This window comes from Eurytemora carolleeae, unplaced genomic scaffold, assembly GCF_000591075.1.
Source record: "Eurytemora carolleeae unplaced genomic scaffold, Eaff_2.0 scaffold100, whole genome shotgun sequence".
NCBI classification, from domain to species: domain Eukaryota; kingdom Metazoa; phylum Arthropoda; class Copepoda; order Calanoida; family Temoridae; genus Eurytemora; species Eurytemora carolleeae.
Window position 1 is genome coordinate 3,138 of NW_019396048.1, and position 20,223 is coordinate 23,360.

General features: G+C 32.8%; 2 protein-coding genes across 2 annotated transcripts; both read right to left on the bottom strand.

Moving 5' to 3' along the window:
- Positions 1 to 2,005: 2,005 nt before the first annotated feature.
- LOC111703424 (uncharacterized) lies at positions 2,006 to 2,417 on the bottom strand (the record flags this gene model as incomplete). The annotated part of the gene is given in 2 exon segments (XM_023475366.1): positions 2,006 to 2,068; positions 2,157 to 2,417. Coding segments are annotated over 2 exon segments (206 nt in total), but the record flags the coding sequence as incomplete, so codon positions are not given.
- A 403-nt stretch (positions 2,418 to 2,820) lies between these two features.
- LOC111703415 (high-affinity choline transporter 1-like) lies at positions 2,821 to 17,417 on the bottom strand. Its single transcript, XM_023475358.1, has 9 exons — positions 17,399 to 17,417; positions 17,041 to 17,110; positions 15,143 to 15,233; positions 13,998 to 14,051; positions 12,374 to 12,502; positions 11,361 to 11,394; positions 9,901 to 9,995; positions 6,650 to 6,721; positions 2,821 to 3,682 (listed from the first exon to the last, which is right to left on the bottom strand). Exons 2-9 carry the CDS (start codon positions 17,088 to 17,090, stop codon positions 3,509 to 3,511), a joined length of 699 nt encoding a protein of 232 aa, XP_023331126.1. The 5' UTR covers positions 17,091 to 17,110; positions 17,399 to 17,417; the 3' UTR covers positions 2,821 to 3,508.
- Positions 17,418 to 20,223: the final 2,806 nt, after the last annotated feature.

The window sequence follows — 20,223 nt, forward strand, 5'->3', positions numbered from 1 at the left end:
GTGGATTCTATAAATAACCCAAGCGACGCCGAATTTTCCGTTATCTCGAAGACCCAAGCGTTGGGGAGGGGACGGACCAACCCCGGGGTAGCTAGGGTTAAATGCAAACCAAGGATGGAGCGAAATGCAGGGAAAAGGGTAGTTGATGATCAGCTCCCTTATACAGAGGTTCCTTTGAAGATTCCCCACCACCTTGAAACTGTTTCGATTCACAATATCTGATTAGTATAGTATCAATCGTGTATTTTTTGTATCTTTGTAAAATATAGTATAAGAAAAACCGACTCGACGAATATATTATTTTCTAGTGGTTGCATTTAGTATTTTTTTATTCATATACAATATGGTGACAAGTTCAAAAATTGGAAGCCCAAATAGCAACACTAGTTTTTAATAATATTCGGCGAAATAGTTTTCTAGGATTTCGGCGCACCCTAACCAAAAGCTAGAAAACTATCGGTAAGCTTGCGCAGACCGCGGCATTGAAAATAGACGCCAACTCATCCTAGAGCACAGTTAACGGTTACATTTCCAATTGTGAACATTTTACGAAAATTCACGGTAAGATAATTTAATTTTCCATCTTGATTTCAAATTGTAAATTCATGAGTTTGGCGAAATATTTTCATCAAGCTTTAATGTTTTGTTTCGACAGATTTACGTAGGTAAAATGACGCGAGTTAAGTAACATGTTAGAGACACAGACCGAGAAAATGTTTCTTAAATTTCAATGTATATTTCAACCGTACTCCATTCTTATATTCTAGGATGGAGGACATCGTCGCTGAACAACGAGGGTCTGGGGGTAGGCCTGATTGGTTCCTCAGATGGCTCAAAGAAGTCTTTTTGCCAGCATCTAGAGATCCTCTAGCGTCGCAAATTGAGCAATTTGAGAGTGCAGTGGAGCAAATTCCAAATATCGACGAGGCAGTCAAGAAGTCGTTAACCACAACACTATCAACAGAAGCAAGAATCATTCTGCAGAAAGAAGATGACAAGTCGAAGGTACAACAACTGCTCAAAACCCAAGTACTAGCTATTGATGATGCAGTTTCACCGATGCCCTGGAGCCAGTTGTCTGAAACAGAGTCGAAGATAATATCCCGAGTCGTTGAGAACATCAAACAGCAAGATTTTGCGACCAAATCCATCATGTACTGGTCTATTCATTTTTCCGACCTGTTCGACAAGTTCTTTATCGCCAGTAGAGTGGGCCGGATTGCTGTAGTTTATAATAGCTGTTCCACCAGTTTGAAGCAACGTCTTCTGGCGCTAGATGTTGGTAGTGAAGCGCAGAAAGACTCCTATTCTTACCTCACCTTGCTCCAAGTTATAACAACAGTCGTGCACTCCCCCAACGCGATGGATGATGCGATGCTACAAATCTTCAAAGGTTTCCGCCAGGCTAGTTCAGAATCAGTTCAAGCGTTCCTGCAGAAGGTTCGAGATACGGCTGAAGAAGCTTACGGCCCCTCCTCGAGCTGGACAATGTCGCAAGCTTCTCTCCTCCTGAAGAAGATATGTGAAGGATTAAATTCCTCAGAGTTGGCTAAACTTACAGCATCCATAGTAATTTCCGTCCCGTTCCAGTGGAATATGCTTTGCGACGCCATAACCCAGTTCCAACAGAGGACAAAACCGGTCCAGACGGACACAAACGTTAATGCAGTTCAACAAACTTCAACCAGAACCCCTGTTTGCTTCAAATGTGGCGCGGCTCACTACATGCGCGAATGCAAAGTCCTGGTTTGCCGATACTGTGGAGAGAATCACAAAAATGCTAGCTGTTCAAAATCCGGCCAGAAAACTTTCTGCGTCAAATGTATAATGTATTGTGCATAAGTGAACATTTAGGACGGATTTTGTACTGTAGTTTATGCAAGGATAATAATAATATACATAAATATGTGGTCATAGTTCAAGTTTAGATAAACCAGGTTTGGAACATTCTTCCTTCTCCAGTAGTTTCTCCATGTCTTCGTCTTAACAATCAAACCATAAATAATGCAGAGCATACTCAGCAATTTCATCTCTAGTTTCTTGGCTTAGATTCGTATACCGACCCCGTCTACCATATAACATTTGTAAATACAATTTCAAGAAAAATTACAAGGTTTTGATTGTTATCACATATAAATATTATGGTACATACTTACTTCGACCTTTCCTCGTTAGTAAGATGAAGAATATTCTGTATCCGGTCTGCCATTTTTTCCTTTGCCGCGTCGTCTTGTGTATCCACCATCTTTTTATCCTCCATTGCAGCTGCAATTCGTTCAAGTCTCTCCTCTCGTCTCATCGCCTTCAATGTTTTTCTTCTTCCTCCTACCTCCTCTTCATTTTCTTCTTCGCTCTGATAATAAGTATTTTGTAGCGATGTTTAAATGACAAGAGAAGTAAACAGACTGAATATTTATTATGTAAACGAAGTATTTATACCAGATGCATAATCTAAACAATAACAAACAAATTGTTGTGAACTGTATTCCAGGAATCCAGGGGCGCCACAATTTACATGATTTCATTCTTTCAGTATTAATCTCCTTTTCTCAGTTACAAATATTCTTTGAACGACTTTTTATTTCGAGATAAGTAAAATAGAAACCAGAAAGTATTTGGAATTTGNACTAAAACTATATACTATAAATATTGATGCGTTATGAACTATAGAAGTTTATACTAAAACTATATACTATAAATATTAATGCGTGAAAAAATTACCAATTTCTACAAACCCAATATTTGATATTTTGTTACAATCTCAAATTTAGTAAATTTTTCGGTAAAACGTTTCAGTCAAAATATGTATGATTTTATATTTGAAGGCAATGTGTTCTGATTGAACAAAATATTTTGTTTCATGGAAATTGTTTTTGCTTTTATTTCTTTCTCAGCAAATCCCTAACACACACAAAGGCTTACTTTTAGTAAAAGTGCCTTAAGTTTGTTTTGGACATACCTCTTTCATTAGATAACTTTTTGCGCTTTTTGACCAAAGATGATAAAGACTGTTCACCACTCACCAGACCAAAGACAATAAAGACTGTTTACTACTTACCAGACCAAAGACATTAAAGACTGCTCACCCCTCACCAGACCAAAGACAATAAAGACTGTTCACTACTCACCAGAACAAAGACAATAAATACTGTTTTCTACTCTGAAACCAAATACGAAAAAGACTGTTAATACTCAGAAAACCAAATACAAAAAAGTCTGTTCACTACTTACCAGACCAAAGACGAAGGACTGTTCACTAATCAGATGCAGTCCAAAGACGATAAAGACTGTTTTCTACTCACCAGACCAGAGACAATAAAGACTGTTTACTATTTACCAGACCGGAGACAATAAAGACTGTTTACTGCTCACCAAACCAGAAACAATAAAGACCGTTTACTATTTACCAGCCCAAAGACGATAAAGACTACTAAATACTCACCAAACCAAAGAAGATAACGACTGTTTACTGCTCACCAGACCAGAGACAATAAAGACCGCTTACTACTCACCAAACCAGAGACAATAAAGACTGTTTACTACTCACCAAACCAATGACGATAAAGAACATTTGAACTACGTCTGTATACGCTACTGATATGAGACCTCCTAGCATCGTGTAGAGAAGTGCTATTGCAGCGCTGACTATTATAGAAATAGTTTCATCCAAACTCAGAATCACCTAAATATTTCAGACAGGGTTACCTATAAACAATGAGACTGTAAAGACGACTGATAACTGTGAAGATAAGTAATGTAGTAATAAGTAAGTAAAGTTATCTAAAAATAAGTCTAGATGCCTTGGAATATTGTCTTCATATCTTATTACATCATATAGCAAAGAAAGAAACAAGTTTACAGTGACAGAAAATCATGAATATAAGAAAACAGACAATATAAATTCCGACCAGTCGTCTTTGAAGTCTCATCCTTCGTGGGTAACCTAGAACCAGCATCAGTTGCATAAATTAATCATGTGGACAATTATAATATTTTCTCTTAATTTTAATCAAAGCTGAATTCTTAAAATAAATAAAAATCACATTAAAATTGTAAAACATCGTGGTTTTTTCATAAATAGGGTAGGGTAAGTGCGGTAAAAAGTCCTGTCTGTGTAAAAAAAATCTAAAATAGCCCTTAACTTTTTTATGAATAAAGCTACAGATCAAATTTTTTTATAAAGCCCTTAAAAAATTAATATAGAAAAATGTGTCTCACTATGATATTTTTTTTACCTTTTTTTTGGCCTTTTTTTAACCCTTCCTAGAACCCAAACTATAAAAGTTATCGATTTAAGTTTTTTTCAATGGGCTGGCCTTAAAAAATTGGATTATGAACATCTATTTCAACCCTATACCTATTCTCTCCTGCCTTTTTCTAGGGGGGGGGGGGGCGTGGAACCCTCCAATAGGTTTTAAGAAAACTCTAAAGAAGGCTGAAAGGAAGGAATTAAAACAATTACAAAACGTGAAAATTGAACCGACAGGAAACAGTGTGAGAAATAAAAATAAAATATTTTGATCATTAGATTTTTATTCAACAGTCTGGGCAATACTAATTTTGTTCCCACGTTTGACAAATTTTAAATATTTGACAGTTTTTTTTTTCAACATTTTCGTGTCTACTTTTTCACAATTATTAATATCTAAATAAAACCTATTTTGGAAAACCAGCTTTGTCTTGAGTTTTCTCTACAAAAGTCTACCCACCCACTCAACTAATATTGTTAAAACCAGGCTTAGAATATTACCATTGTTCTATTAACAATTGGCCAAATCTCCTAATCTTAAAAGGCAGTTTAGCTTGATTTCTCCTTCTAATAGGAAGTTGAGCCCAAACCTCCTTGTTATTCTTCTCTTATGACGTATTTTCTCTAATGATTTGAAGCAGAATATAATCCCTTTAAGAGGAAGGAAAAGTCTAGTCCTAAGGCAGCGAGGTCATTTCCATCCAGAGTTCCTTAAATAGGAAGTTGTCGGAAAACGACCCTGGTACCTCAGGAACGCACTTTTCCTCCCTTATATGGGAATGATAAATGTTTCAAAGCAGAGTATAAAATGCGTCAAACAAAAGGTAGAACAAGACTCAACTTCCTATAAGAGGGAGAAATCAAGGTAAACTGCCTTTTTTAATCGGGAGTCCTTACGAGGCATTCCAGTTTTGGGACGATGAAAATACAGTTTATTAGGACAAGCAGACAAACGAACACACCGAGATTACTACTTTATATATTGGTTTATCTTTGGACTGAGTTTAGCTACTTCTCTTGAACTTGAAATAGAAGACAAAAGACGTGGTTCAATCTGGTCCACCAGCTCAACTATAACTTCTCGTTAATCGTATAATTTGGTTCTTAGTTTAAGTCTTAAGTTTTTGTCGCAAACTAAATTTTTCTAATCACTTTAACTTTATAACCTTGTGGTGTAAGCCTTTGATATATAATACTATAGATATTTCATCTTGGTGTACGACATTGGGTTGCCGAGATATAGGGATGATCAATTAGGCTAATATCGAAAAAATATCTACTTGGTTTTGGGGGACTAGGTGAGGCAAAGAGATAGGTTTAACCCTATCCCTGCTGGGGTACTTGAAAACCAGGATAATTTCGGTTCAAGTCCAGTTTCGGTTCAAGTCCAGTTTCGGATGCGTTTGTTGACAATCAACCACTATACATTAGTGCAGCTAGCTAGCCCGCCCTTGTGAATTAAAGAATTTAATCTAAAGGCAAGTTTTTACATCTGTTTAGATATTTTTTCCTCAAAAATTGATTAAATTCCCTAATTTAGCGAATTACGCGTGCACAAATTTTATAACATTCTATTTTTATATTTCAAGTTTTATTAGATTTTAGAAAATATTTGATAAAAATTCCAAATCTATTGAAAAATCAAGGGAGTATAGTTATGTTGAAAAATTTGCATAAATAATCTTTTGTTATTGTGCATATGGCGGGATTGATGGGTAAGATGTTATCTAATTACTGAATGCAGGTAGTTCATGTTTAATATAATTAATCAAATTTTTAACAAACTTTTCAACCTTTTACAGAGAAAATTTACTTTGAGGTAATTTTGACTTTTTCTCAAGTTAAAAAAATATAATTTAAGAACTTATGCTCAATAAATGTTTCAAAGATTATTACATTAGTTTTAAGATTTTTTAAAATTTAAATCACTAAAATATTTTGATACAAAGTTTTTGCAAAAAATTCAAATTTTATTTTTTGGGCTAAAGCAAACTTATAGAGAATACAGTTTTAAAATATGCTAAACCCTGAATGTTCCAAAAACGTAAAATTACAATGCCAGCCAGGCCGCAGCCCAACTATTCAGTATCCGTTACAAATATTTCAAAACTCATAAGGGACTGTTCACTTGATATCAAGTGACCCGTTATTCTAATTAGATGTTTCTTTATTATCAAAACATTCCCATTTAAGCTTTTGTCTCAAGAAAAATGAATCATTTTCAATTGTAATTTCTCTAAAATTTCCGGATTTTAAAACTGCTAAGACATGAAAACGAAGACAACTTTTAATAAGAGTTTCGTTCTGAATTGGACATTTAACATTTTTGAAATATGTTTTGATATATATACGTATACCATTCAATATTTCTATATATGTATACCATTAAAGCAGATATACCTGCAACGTTGATCCTAAAGCTCCGAGGATGCTGGCACTCCAGAAAATCTCCGATATTGAAGCTGGTATAACCTAAACAGATCTCTGGTATTTGATCTGGTATAGCCTAAACAAATCTCTTATATTTGATCTGGTATCACAGATAAATCTCTGGTATTTGATCCGATCACCTAAACAAGTCTCTAGTACAGGGTCTGGTATAATCTAAACAAATCTCGGGTACTTGATCTGACATAACCTAAACAAATCTCTGGTATTTGATCTGGTATTACAGACAAATCTCTGGTATTTGATCTGATCACCTAAAAAAGTCTCTGGTAAAGGGTCTGGTATAAACTAAACAAAACTCTGGTATTAGATCTGGTATAACCTAAACAAGTCTCTGGAGAAGGGTCTAGTATAACCTAAACAAATTTCTGATATTGGATCTCGTAAACACCTAAACATCTCTGGTATTTGATCTTAAATAACTTTAACAAGTTTCTGGTATTAGATCTGGTATAACCCAAAAAAATCTCTGGTATAAGATCTGGTATCACCTAAACAAATCTCTAGTATTTGATCTGGTATCACCTATACAAGTTTCTGGTAAAGGGTCTGGTATAATCTAAACAACTCTGGTATTAAATCTGGTATCACCTAAACAAATCTCTGGTATTTGATCTGGTATCACCTAAACCAGTTTCTGGTAAAAGGTCTGGTATAATCTCAACAACTCTCTGGTATTAGATCTGGTATTACCTAAAAAAATCTCTGGTATTAGATCTGGTATTACCTAAACAGATCTCTGGTATTTGATCTGGTATAACCTAAACAAATCTCTCGTATTTGATCTGGTATCACCCAAACAGTTCTCTGGTATTTAATCATGTATAATCTTAACAAATCTCGGGTACTTGATCTGGTATAGCCTAAAAAAATCTCTGGTATTTGATCTGGTATCACAGATAAATCTCTGGTATTTGATCCGATCACCTAAACAAGTCTCTAGTACAGGGTCTGGTATAATCTAAACAAATCTCGGGTACTTGATCTGACATAACCTAAACAAATCTCTGGTATTTGATCTGATCACCTAAAAAAGTCTCTGGTAAAAGGTCTGGTATTAACTAAACAAAACTCTGGTATTAGATCTGGTATAACCTAAACAAGTCTCTGGAGAAGGGTCTAGTATAACCTAAACAAATTTCTGATATTGGATCTCGTATACACCTAAACATATCTCTGGTATTTGATCTTAAATAACTTTAACAAGTTTCTGGTATTAGATCTGGTATAACCCCAAAAAATCTTTGGTATTAGATCTGGTATCACCTTAATAAATCTCTGGTATTTGATCTGGTATCACCTAAACAAGTTTCTGGTAAAAGGTCTGGTATAATATAAACAAATCTCTGGTATTAGATCTGGTATCACCTTAACAAATCTCTGGTATTTGATCTGGTATAATCTAAACAACTCTCTGGTATCAGATCTGGTGTGACCTAAGCAAGTCTCTGCTATAATGTCCGGTGTCACCTAAGCAAATCTTTGGTATTAGGTCTAGTAAAACCTAATCAAGGCTCTGGTATTAGTTCTGGTATCACCTAAACCACCTTTAGTATTGGATCTGGTATTGACCTAAACAAATCTGGTAAAGGATCTGGTATAATTCAAACAAATCTCTGGTATTAGATCTAGTATAACCTAATCAAATCTCTGGTAAAGGGTCTGGTATAGCGTAACAAATCTCTGATATTGCATCTCTGATATCACATAAAAATATTTCTAGTATTGTATTTTGTATAATCAAAACTAATCTCTGGTATTGTGTCTGGTGTATTCTAAATAAATATCTGGTATTGTGTCTGGTATAATCTAAACAAATGTCTGGTATTGCAGTGTCTGGTATAACCTAAACAAATCTCTGATAAACTGTCGTCTATAAACAAATCTCTTGTGTTAAAGCTAAAGCCTGAAGACAAATTTCTATCATGATTAATCTATAAGAGTTTTTAAGTAACAATATATAAAATAATTGAGCCCTTACTACAAATTAAAATTTTCTTATCCCTATATCTTTGCAGCCTGATAGTTTAGACCTTTGATATCTGCTACTTTCAAAGATAAAGTAATTAGAAAATCAGACTTTATTCCTTTACTTATATTGGAATGTTTAAATTTTTAATGTCCAGACCTGGAAAGTTATGAATTAGTTAAGCTGTAAACCGGTTTAAGAATTTTAACCTAAATATTAAAGGTAATCGAATATCGAATTTAGGCGCTGGAGGCGATATTCAAAACAGAAGTATTTCCCTCTGAGCTTGGAATTTTTGAATGGTGGATATCGGTATTAACGCATGATTCAATCTTTTTCTTAATCTCGAGATTAAATAATGCTAGTTCTCCTCTTGTTATTAATCTCCAGATTATTAACCGATGGAGATTTAGAATTTCCCATATCTTAAGTTCCCAGCTCAGAGCTCTTAAACAAAACAATCCACATGTAGGAAGGAATCAGACGATTGTTTAAACTTGAACTAACTCAAAAGTTTCCAGCTTTGATCATTGATAATTTAAACATTCTAAAATGATTAAGTTTTTGTCACAAACTCTAATTTTATACGTTTTCATTTCCGGGCACCATCGAGGTATTCTACGTTTCAGCCTTAGCTAGCTAAAACGGTAAACGTTTAACATTCAAAATAGTTTAATATACCTTTATATCATAATTTACAGTTTTTAATCGATATTCAGAAGATGGGAAACAACCATTTTAATTTTGAAAATAAAAGCTGTTTTTTTGTATTTTTATTCAAAATTTCTTAATTGTACTATATCTAATCTACAAGTAAAAAAACGGATATTTTGCAAGTTTTTCTTCTTTTCAATAAGAGATGCCTATTGCATGAGTATTATTGACTAATCTGATTAGGAAATGTGGGGTGTTCTCATCATGCAATGTTAGTGACGTCACTGTTATTTATACAAAATTAAATAAAAATTGAAAACTATAACAGAGGACTTGAGTCTTTGCCACAAACTCTGATTTTTTAATCCCTTTATCTTTGCAACCCAATGTTGTAGATGTCTTAGATATTTCAAACTATGAATTCTGATCAAATAGTCTAAGTTTGAATTATAATAGGAAAATTTGAGTTTCTGGCAAAAACTCTCTTAAATCAAAAAAGCATTTTAATTTAAATTTTCAAAAATGTTTATCCTGAAATTAAAAAAAACAAACTTAATTTCGTATAAGACTTATGTTCTACCTGCAGTGCTCCCCATTTCCCATATTTTTGTGTAAACGGGTCAATCATTGTTACATAGCGGGACTCACGCATCTTCCTGGCATAAAATGTGCCGCCTGGACAAAAATAGGCAATGAATATTTCAAGTAAAAAGTTAATATTTGAAATTTTAAAGTTTTAAAGTAAAGGGAAAATGCAAAATTATTTACGGATAAGCCACAATTTATTGCAATCATATTAGTTTTTTTATCCGAAGTTTGAGTTCCATCAAATGACATATAAAAGTTAGCATCACAGAAACATCTGATAGAAAGAAATTCAACAGACTCATAGCTCAATAATTAGTATCCAATAAAATAGACTTCCCCCGAACACTGTTGTATTTTCAGCACTTTATTATGAAAATACGTATAATGCAATATATCAGACGGAATAGGTTGTAAACCCGGCGATGCCCAGGGCAAGGAACTATATACAGGATCGCCCAACTCAGATATACGCATATTATGTACTGTACACTGTGGGAGCTAGGACAGGATGTAAACACACCCAGTTCCCCTACAGAAGTTGAAGGGAAAGGACTAAAGCTCTGATGTGATATTTCAATTTACACTCCAACAAAAAACAAGTAAATATATCAAATTAGAGCGAATACATATAATTTTTGGCTTTCTGGTCAATATGGAAAATACATTAGCAATATATTCTTACTCCACCCCTTGAGCCCTTTCCCCTCAAAAATGCCGCTGAATTCTTTGTTTTGATCTCCTCCCACTGCAGTACACAAATTTGACGCGTGAGAAATGGCGGTTCCTGGTCTATATATTTCTTGACCCAGGGTACTCCGGCCCGCCGTTCACCCGCGCATGGACATTCAATCAAATAAACAAACAAACAGAGATTAAACTTTACATATTGTAATAATGGACGATTTTGTTGATCTTTTACGATCAGCGATTCAAGGATTTTTTGGATCACTGAGATCATAGCTACCTAGGGGCATCATGCCCCCTCCTCCCCCCCCCCATCTTTTACCCTATGGTTAGACTTTTGAATCCTATTTTGAATCCTAACGGATTTATTTGAGTTTGCATGTGGATTCTATAAATAACCCAAGCGACGCCGAATTTTCCGTTATCTCAAAGACCCAAGCGTTGGGGAGGGGACGGACCAACCCCGGGGTAGCTAGGGTTAAATGCAAACCAAGGATGGAGCGAAATGCAGGGAAAAGGGTAGTTGATGATCAGCTCCCTTATACAGAGGTTCCTTTGAAGATTCCCCACCACCTTGAAACTGTTTCGATTCACAATATCTGATTAGTATAGTATCAATCGTGTATTTTTTGTATCTTTGTAAAATATAGTATAAGAAAAACCGACTCGACGAATATATTATTTTCTAGTGGTTGCATTTAGTATTTTTTTATTCATATACAATAATATATATATTCACGTATCTATAACACGATTTAAGTAACTTACTGATGAATAACGACAGACTGTATCCAAAGGGTGCCTGAAAAATAAATTATGTTTCATAATTAAAGGATTATTATGTTTTTAATTGGTTGGTTGGCTGAGGAAATATTTGTTTAATAAACGAGAATAAATTAATTTTGAACTTTGTTGAATAAATCTTTTGAATCTTTTGAACAAACGCAAATTTGATTAACAGGAAAATTTATGAAATTTTATAAAAGACGGGATTTTATTTCACGCATTAGGAACAGTTTGTTTAGAAATTTTTAACTAGCTTTTTTAAAGGGAGTGACCGGCAATGTATAGCTTTTAAATTGAGAATGTAGTATTGTGGAAAAATATTTTAGGGATCATTTGAGACGACGAAAAAAGTAGTCAACATTTTTACAGTAAACAAATTAGTTGTTTCGGAACCGGTTGAGAAAATTAAAATTAACTCTTATCATCAAAAAAAGGTAATCTTATTCAATTATTGGTTTCTGAAATGCCTCATTTTCACAAAATGTTCTGTAGATTTCCTGGAATTTTATTAAGAAGACGACATTTGAAGAATTTGAAGAAATCTGCGGACAAATTCATAAAGAAATAGACAAACATTCAACTAATGATGAAAAAGAAATAATTAATCCTAACATTGATTTATTGAGAAATATGTTCCTAAACATCTAATTTGAGTTTACTGTAGAATTGGATTTACATTTTTTATCGAAGTTATATAATAATTTTAAAAATCTATTCTTATATTGTAACCACCCAAATGGATGATTTTATAAGTAGATTTTGCACTTAATTTCAGTAATAATTCATCATTAAAACGTTTTTTAATGCCTCAAATGAATCCTAAAAAATTTCTATACAATACTACATTCTCAGTAGATTAGTCGTCTAGTCCTATACCTGAGTGTAGATTAGTTGTCTAGTCCTATACCTGAGTGTAGATTAGTCGTCTATTCCTGTACCTGACTTGTATACTCTAATCCTATACCTGAGTCTAGATTAATCGTCTAGTCCTGTACCTGAGTCCAGATAAGTCCTGACTTGTATGCTTCTTGAGCTGACCCATTTATGAACCCTCCTCCGACCCATGTTGCTCCCATGGTCAGCACACCAACAAACATACCAATATCACGACCAGCCAACATAACCTTAAATACAAAGCATTAGTTTGGGTCTCCAGTAAGTAAATATAAACCATTAGTTTGGGTCTCCAGTAAGTAAATACAAATCATTAGTTTGGGTCTCCAGTAAGTAAATACAATTCATTAGTTTGGGTCTCCAGTAAGTAAATACAAATCATTAATTTGGGTCTTTAGTAAGTAAATACAAATCTGTGGCGGAAGACGATCCAATATGAAGAGTCTGAAGCCGGATATTCGAACGCGGCAAGACGTACTTCAATACTGCCACGTCACCTTGATAAATTCATTCCGATAACTTAAACTAAAATTTGTATTTTATCAGTTAATAAAGTAATTATTTAAACCAGGCATTATTAAACCGAGCGTAGCTAAAAATTATTAGTTTGGGTCTCCAGTAAGTAATTACAAATCATTAGTTTGGGTCTCCAGTAAGTAAATAAAATTCATTAGTTTGGGTCTCCAGTAAGTAAATTCCACGTAACATTTTTGTTTTCAATCAAAACTCCTCTAATTGAAGAGCTATTGAGAAGAACAAAAATGTTTTGAATTTTTTGCATAAAACTGGATAAAGAAATTGAGTCTTCGTCACAGACTTAAATTGTCTAATCCCTATACCTTTGCAACCTTACGGGGTAAACCTGTGATATTTCAAAATTAGATTATTCATTCCTAAAGAATTAATGGATTAAAATATCTAAGGTATACCTCTTTGGGTTGTAAAGATAAAGGGATTACAAAACAGTGTTTTTTAGACTTTGTTCGTTAGAGACCCCTCGCCCCCCCCCCTGTTCTTTTTCGTTTTCCTTCTTATCTTTTTCTTTAACCAAAAAAAAAATGTAAAATCATAGTTCGTAAACCAACTGAGAAAAGAATATGCAAAAAAATAAGTAATGCAATTGAGTTAAGTGATAGATTTATGATTTTTCTCTCAAGGTTATAAAAAAAACTTATCTGGAAATAACTAAAACGTTAACAAACAAAGCTTTAACATTTTTTTATTTTTCTTAAGCTGTACACACAACACTCATTGTAAGCTTTTAAAGGCTTATTTATATGTTTACACATTGAACCTTTTAAGAAAAAATATACACTGATTTCTTAAAACTATTTTTTTTGTAAAATCATAGAACATTTACGACGCAAGGATGGTGCCTCTTTTGTTAGTTAGGTTTTCTATGTACATTTAATGATTGCGGGCGCGTAAATGAAATAATCTTTTTATTTATTTTTATTTATATTTCATCTTGAAATTATGGTCTCAATAAACGCTAGGTTGAATCAACTCATGATTCAACCCACATACGTTTTGATTTAAAAAAAAAAAACTTTTAACTTTTTAATCTTCAAGTTTTACGCCAGTTTAACGCCAATGTGAACCTATGAGAATATTTCACACCAACCGAACCATGAGATCTGTAAAACTTGGATCGTCTTGGATCTAAATATTTTTACCTGTTGAGATCTGTAAAACTTAGATCGTCTTGGATCTAAATATTTTTACCTGTTCCTGGTTTTGTTCCTCATTTCTTGATTTCCATCCCGCATACATCCCAACCTAGTTATAAGTATATACTAGCTTGGGAACCCAGCTTTTTCTGGAAACTAGACTTTCTTTCATAAAAGTCAACCCAATCAACTTAGAATTATTAACCTAACTAAGAAAAATCTCCTGGTTCTTTCTTGTTTCCCAAACAAAATTTGAGGCAAATTGGTCCGAGGGTTTAAGATTTATGATCAAACATCCAAAAAAAACAAAGAGAGATTACTACTTTATATTTATACGGGTCTATTTTGAAACTAATATATAGTGGTATACTTGCATGCAAATATTTTAAGAACATGACATAAAAAAAGTAATTCCCTCTATACATTCATTTATCTTTTATCGGAAATTATGTGTGCAGTGAACTAAGAAATTCTTCTTGAATAGTTCATTGTGTGCATCAATGTCAAAACGGCTAAAACAAACAGACCCATTTTTTGTAGTAACTAAAATGATGGCAACGTGGAATTGTACACTTTCAGAACAGCCGTATTCTGACGTCACAAGTGTAAACTCAGTTTTTATGTCCGACAAAATTATTAATAACAGTGATAATTTTAAATGAAATGCCTATCTTACAGTAAAATAAGTGCAATTTTATGTGCTCTTTATTTTCTGTCTTTAAACTTTTTTATTTAATCTTGGAAAACATGTCAACTAATGTGAGAAAATTTCGTTTTCCTTGTTATATTTGACATTTGTAACGTCGTGTACAGTTGATCCATTACTCTGGTGCCACCTATTGTACTTGATAATCTATTTTAAAAAAACTGTAATTTTTTTCTTCTTTTTTTCAACATTTTCAGGCAGAAAATATAGTAACCCAGAACTTCGGAGAATAGTTTTAAAGAGCTTCACATAATTATTCAATTAAAAACTAAATACAGTGACCAGCGTTTATATCAATACAATGAAGACTTTTCTTTTTAAGTTTTGATCTCTAACAGTCTTATTTTATTTACAAGTTTACAAGCATACAAAGAGATCAGCTGTTAATGGACAACTTCTATCTTTTTAGAAATATTTATGTGTATCCATGCTGTTTGAAAGATTGGTAGAAATCAAAAATTAAAATGAAAAAAAAACTTATCTAAAAATGTTACCGCAAGGACTGCAAGGTAGAAAACCAAGATGGCGATAAGTCCAGCAACATTAAGAGAATCCTGTCCCAAACATGATCCCGTTCCGTTCCAACTTAATATCAGATTGTTAATACAGTTCCGTTCCAACTTAATATCAGATTGTTAATACAGTTCCGTTCTAACTTAATATCAGATTGTTAATACAGTTCCATTCCAACTTAATATCAGATTGTTAATCACTTTCAGAACAAACCTTAAACTTTTCTTTGAAATATAGAAATTATGAACATTTTGCTTCGCATTTTATTATATATATATTAGGGATGTCTCACCAATTTTATATCACTCTCGTCGTAATTTTGAATGAAACGTTAGAAATTTACATGATTTATGAACTCAAAATTATTTCTATATATAAATAATTCAAAAAGACAATTATAAAATGAAAAAAAGGATTCCATTATGCTCATTTCAAAGTACTTTTTTTACAAAAACATTTAGACTGATTACATCAAAATATGAATATTAACCCTATTCATTGATTTAATAGTTTTAATAAAAGTAGCATTATTCTATATTACAAAAAAACCATATTTCTATTATACTTTTGGCCTCCTATTTGCAATTCCCAAAGCGGCAACTTCTTAAAGGTAAGGTTAGGAAGGGAGGGGTGGCTGCTCTGCAGGGTTTTGGAATTGCTCCCAGGATTTTAAAGTTGCTCTCGGGGTTTTGGAGTAAAATGTGAAAATTTATCCGACCTTTAATGAAAAGTCCTTTATAAAGGGTACTTTAAAACCAAAACTTGAAAAAAGGGCTCTGCTACCCCATTTTTGCTGTCTTTGTTCAGATATTTGCAGAAAAAATTGCAAACTTCAGTCCAAGTAGTCTGTGGCGATCATATAGTTTGAGTAGCCAACCTGACGACATTTGTTTTAGCTTATACATTAAACATAATTAGTATATGTAAACAAATAAATCTTTTTTTTAGCTAGACACAAAAAGGTTTTATTTGAGCTGGTCTGATACATCTCAAACCCTAAAAGCAGCCAGCATTTCTTAGGTTACGACGTTTGAGGCGCTTGCAGGCTGTAATGTGGGCCGAGCACTGCGGCTAGGATTGGCTAGGGGACGATGCACTAGGTGTATAGGACAGACCAGGGAAGTTGCGACTTGGGAAAATGCCTTTGGGAAAGTACCTAACATCGGAAGTATAACAATTTTTGTATTCGAATTTTTGCGGAACAAACAATGCCTTGATGATATAAATAATTGCCGTATTTTAAAATAATTTACATGGCATTAAAGAAAACAAAGTGAGCTAAGTGGAAACAAGAGGGACGTCCCATGACCACGCCCCCCTCTCCAAAAAAAGACCTTAGAGAATAGGTATAGGGTAGAAATGCATGTTTATAGCCCAATTTTTCAAGGCCAGCTCATAACAAAAAAATCCAAAAAAGGTTTTAAAAAATGCATTTTTTAATAGATATCAAAGTGTGAAACATGTTTCTACGTGCATTTTTCAAGGGTTTTTAAAAATATAGTTTTTAAAACTGAAGCTTTAGTCAAAAAAACATTTGGGCTATTTTAGATTTTTTAAACAGACAAGACTTTTTACCAACCTGTACCCTACCGTATGCATAAAAGAATTTTACAAAAAATTCTTTAAATTTCTATTTATTAAGAGTCAAAAAATGCTCCGGTGATAGTGTCAAAAATGAGAGTGCTAAGGCAAAACAAACTAGAGGGCCAAAAGCGCCAAAAAGGCCCCCCCCCCCCAGCCTTGTATAATCGAAGAGTTCCTGGACTAGAATTGTAGATGTCTCCTCCATATTTAATTCAAATATGTAACCTTGTATAATTAAAGAATTCCTCAGCTGAAAGTGTAGTTGTTTCCTCCATATTTAATTCAAATATATAACCTTGTATAATTGAAGAATTCCTCAACTAGAATTGTAGTTGTTTCCTCCATATTTAATTCAATGCATTTGTCTGAAAACAAAATAACCTTATATTATTTGGCAAATGGTGATTTTCATAAACTGGAGTTTTAAAAATATTCATTAAAGGAATTGAGTCTTTGGAACAAAATCAAATATTTAAATCTCAATATCTTTAGAACTCGATGTTGTAAACCTTTGATATTTCAAACTCAGATTATTTGGTCTGACAGAATATATAGTTTGAAATATCTAAGGTTTGCAAAATTTGGTTCCAAAGATATAGTGAATAGAAAATCAGAGTTTGTGGCAAAGACTCAATTTCTTTGATATGTATCACCTCATCTGATCTATTTCAGTTTTTAATTGTACTCGACTATCTGTGAGCATCTTCTCTTTGTACAATATAAGACAATAACAAAAAATGTTCGCAGATTTAATATTATTTTTTCTTGCATTTTCTAAATTTTACAAAGATCAAAAACTTTTGAATACAAATTTTTATAATTTTGAGCATCCATAAACCTTCTCTGGGGTCATGTGAGGTCCCACAAAATGTTTGGGCCCGATCGGTTGGGGTGTTTGGGCCCGATCGGTTGGGGTGTTTGGGCCCGATCGGTTGGGGTGTTTGGGCCCGATCGGTTGGGGTGTTTTGACGTTTATGGGTTACACACACACAGACAAGCAAAGTATATGATTTATATATTTAAGTAAATATGTATATTTTTTGCCAACATTAGACAAAACTGAAATCTATAAATGAGTTACACAATTCCAAATTCATTCTTGTATTGTTAGAAACACAACTTTTAATAAACTTAAATTCTAACTAAAACAACACACTTGTATCTAAAATGGAGTTAGAGAAGATCGTTATTTATAAAAAATCCGCTAACATTTTTTAAAAATCACGTTTAGTTTGATTTATGGAAGTGGAATTAAAAATATCATTATGTTCATAAAAATCAGCTAACATTTTTATAAAAATCATAATGTGATTGATTTATCAAAATTGACTAGGATCAGTAGGCATATTGAACACTCTGCTAATAAATTGTCCTTTCTATAACATTTTTACAAAAATAGTTCGTCATTTTCGAGCATTAAATAGTCCTTGAGTTAACAAAAACCACTTAGGCAAAATATTACAGTCCTTTTAAAACTTAAAAAAATATCATGTGTCGACGAATTGAAGGGTAAAGTTTAACTAAACCTTAAATGTGTCCATAATGAGCTTGTATATTTCGGTATTCGAAATCTTATCTTTTCTATAATCTATGAACACTCAGTTTACTCATTAAGGTTCACTTTAGATCTAAGTACTAACCTGAATTCCCTGCAAAAATCTACACGGCTTTTTTGCTGGATAACGTAACTAATGCTAAGAGATAAATTTTGTTTAAAAAAACTAGTTTTGTCAATTAGTTGTGATAAACCACCCTTTCTTGCATAGTTTTAGTTTTGTCAATTATTAATCTACAAATCTACCCACAATCTATAGTGCAAGGTGTTACATTTATTATTTTTAAGATACTTTTAAGTCTATATGCAGTTCAAAGAAACTGAAAATAGAAATATGATAAAACTAAAAATTTGGTGTTTCTAACATTCAAAGGAACTGAGTTTTAGCCACAAATTCTGATTTTCAAATCGCTATATCTTTGCAATCTGATGGTGTTAACCTTTGATATTTCAAACTATTATTATCTCATCATAAAATAATTCATAGTTTGAAATATCTAAGGTCTCTGACATTGAATTGCAAAGATATAGGGATAAGAAAATCAGATTTTTTGACAAAAACTCAATTCCTTTTAAAAAAAAGCAAACGTCTTTTTTAATAGGTTGCAAAAATATACATATTTAAAAATTGCGTGTTGTTGAAAATTTTTCATAAAGCTTATTTAATTAAGAGGCTAAACATAACTACAAGGTGAGAAAATAAGCGAAACTAAATTCAGAAAATCAAAAATTTATTTTAGAAAAATATCATGAAAATGATTTTCATTTTTTATATTCTTTTATAAAATAAAATTTTGAGATAGTTGAAACTCTCTAAAGTAGAATAATAGGATAAGAAATTAAGTCTTTGCCACAAACTCTGATTTTCTCATTTCTATATCTTTGCGACCCAATGTCGTGGACTTTAGATATTTCAAACTATTAATTCTGTTAGATGAAATAGTCTAAGTTTGAAATATCAAAGGTTTAGATGGCAAACATAAAGGTATTAGAAAGTCTGAGTTTGTGTCAAAGAATCAATGTATAGAGCTATAGAGTCTATTAATAAAATTGCGGATTTTCTTAATTTAGTTTTGATTTTCTCCAAAACTACTAATCTCGTCTGTTTTTAAGTTTTTAAGGTGTGAGTGAAAGAAATGACACATTCCCAAACATTTGTTTTTCAACTAATCTAATTTTAATTGAAAAAAAGTTATGCAATTTTTTAAAGGGTCGATAAGATGTCATATAAAAAAATTCAAAAGTTTTAACCATATTTGTCCAGATTTTGAGATTGTCCAGAAAGCTACTTTATTGTAAACAAGATTAGACTATACACCCTGTACATTTTCATTAGACAACCCTCCGTATTTTATACAGACAATGCATTTTATTAGGTAATGTCATGTTATCTAACAACACAAGAAAAGTAACAATTAATTAACAAACTTAAAGGGACTTCACGGTAATTTAAAGTGGCCATCTTTACAACGTTGTTCCCTTTACTTATCACAATGGGGGCGGCGTTTTCCGCTCCCCTATGTTTTTTCCTAGGTAACTTAAAAACGACTGACATTAGAACACTACCTCTTCACTTTTTCAAATTTATAGTTTTTTATTTTTTGATGTGTGGAGGACAGTAAAAAAATCAGAAATGGTGAATAACTTTTTTATTATTCAAGCTACGGGGCAAAACTTTATATATTTTAGAGAATATTTGTCAAAAGTAAAAATATTAAAGGAATTGGGTCTTTGTAACAAAATCAAATATTCAAGCCCCAATATCTTTAGAACCCGATGTTGTAAACCTTTGATATTTCAAACTCTGATTATTTGATTTAACAGAATTCATAGTTTGAAATATCTAAGGTCTACAACATTTGGTTCCAAAGATATAATGATTAAAAAATCAGAGTTTGTGACAAAGACTCAATTCCTTTGAAA

What these genes read in the sequence shown, in the direction of transcription:
- LOC111703415 (XM_023475358.1), bottom strand. Translation starts at nt 17,090, where the DNA reads ATGGAGGAAACAACTACAATTCTAGTTGAGGAATTCTTCAATTATACA. An exon ending in CAGGACTTATCTGGACTCAG is followed by an intron (nt 11,395 to 12,373) that starts GTACAGGACTAG and finishes TTTATTTTTCAG; the next exon opens with GCACCCTTTGGATACAGTCT. An exon ending in GGAAATGGGGAGCACTGCAG is followed by an intron (nt 6,722 to 9,900) that starts GTAGAACATAAG and finishes AGATCTGTTTAG; the next exon opens with GTTATACCAGCTTCAATATC.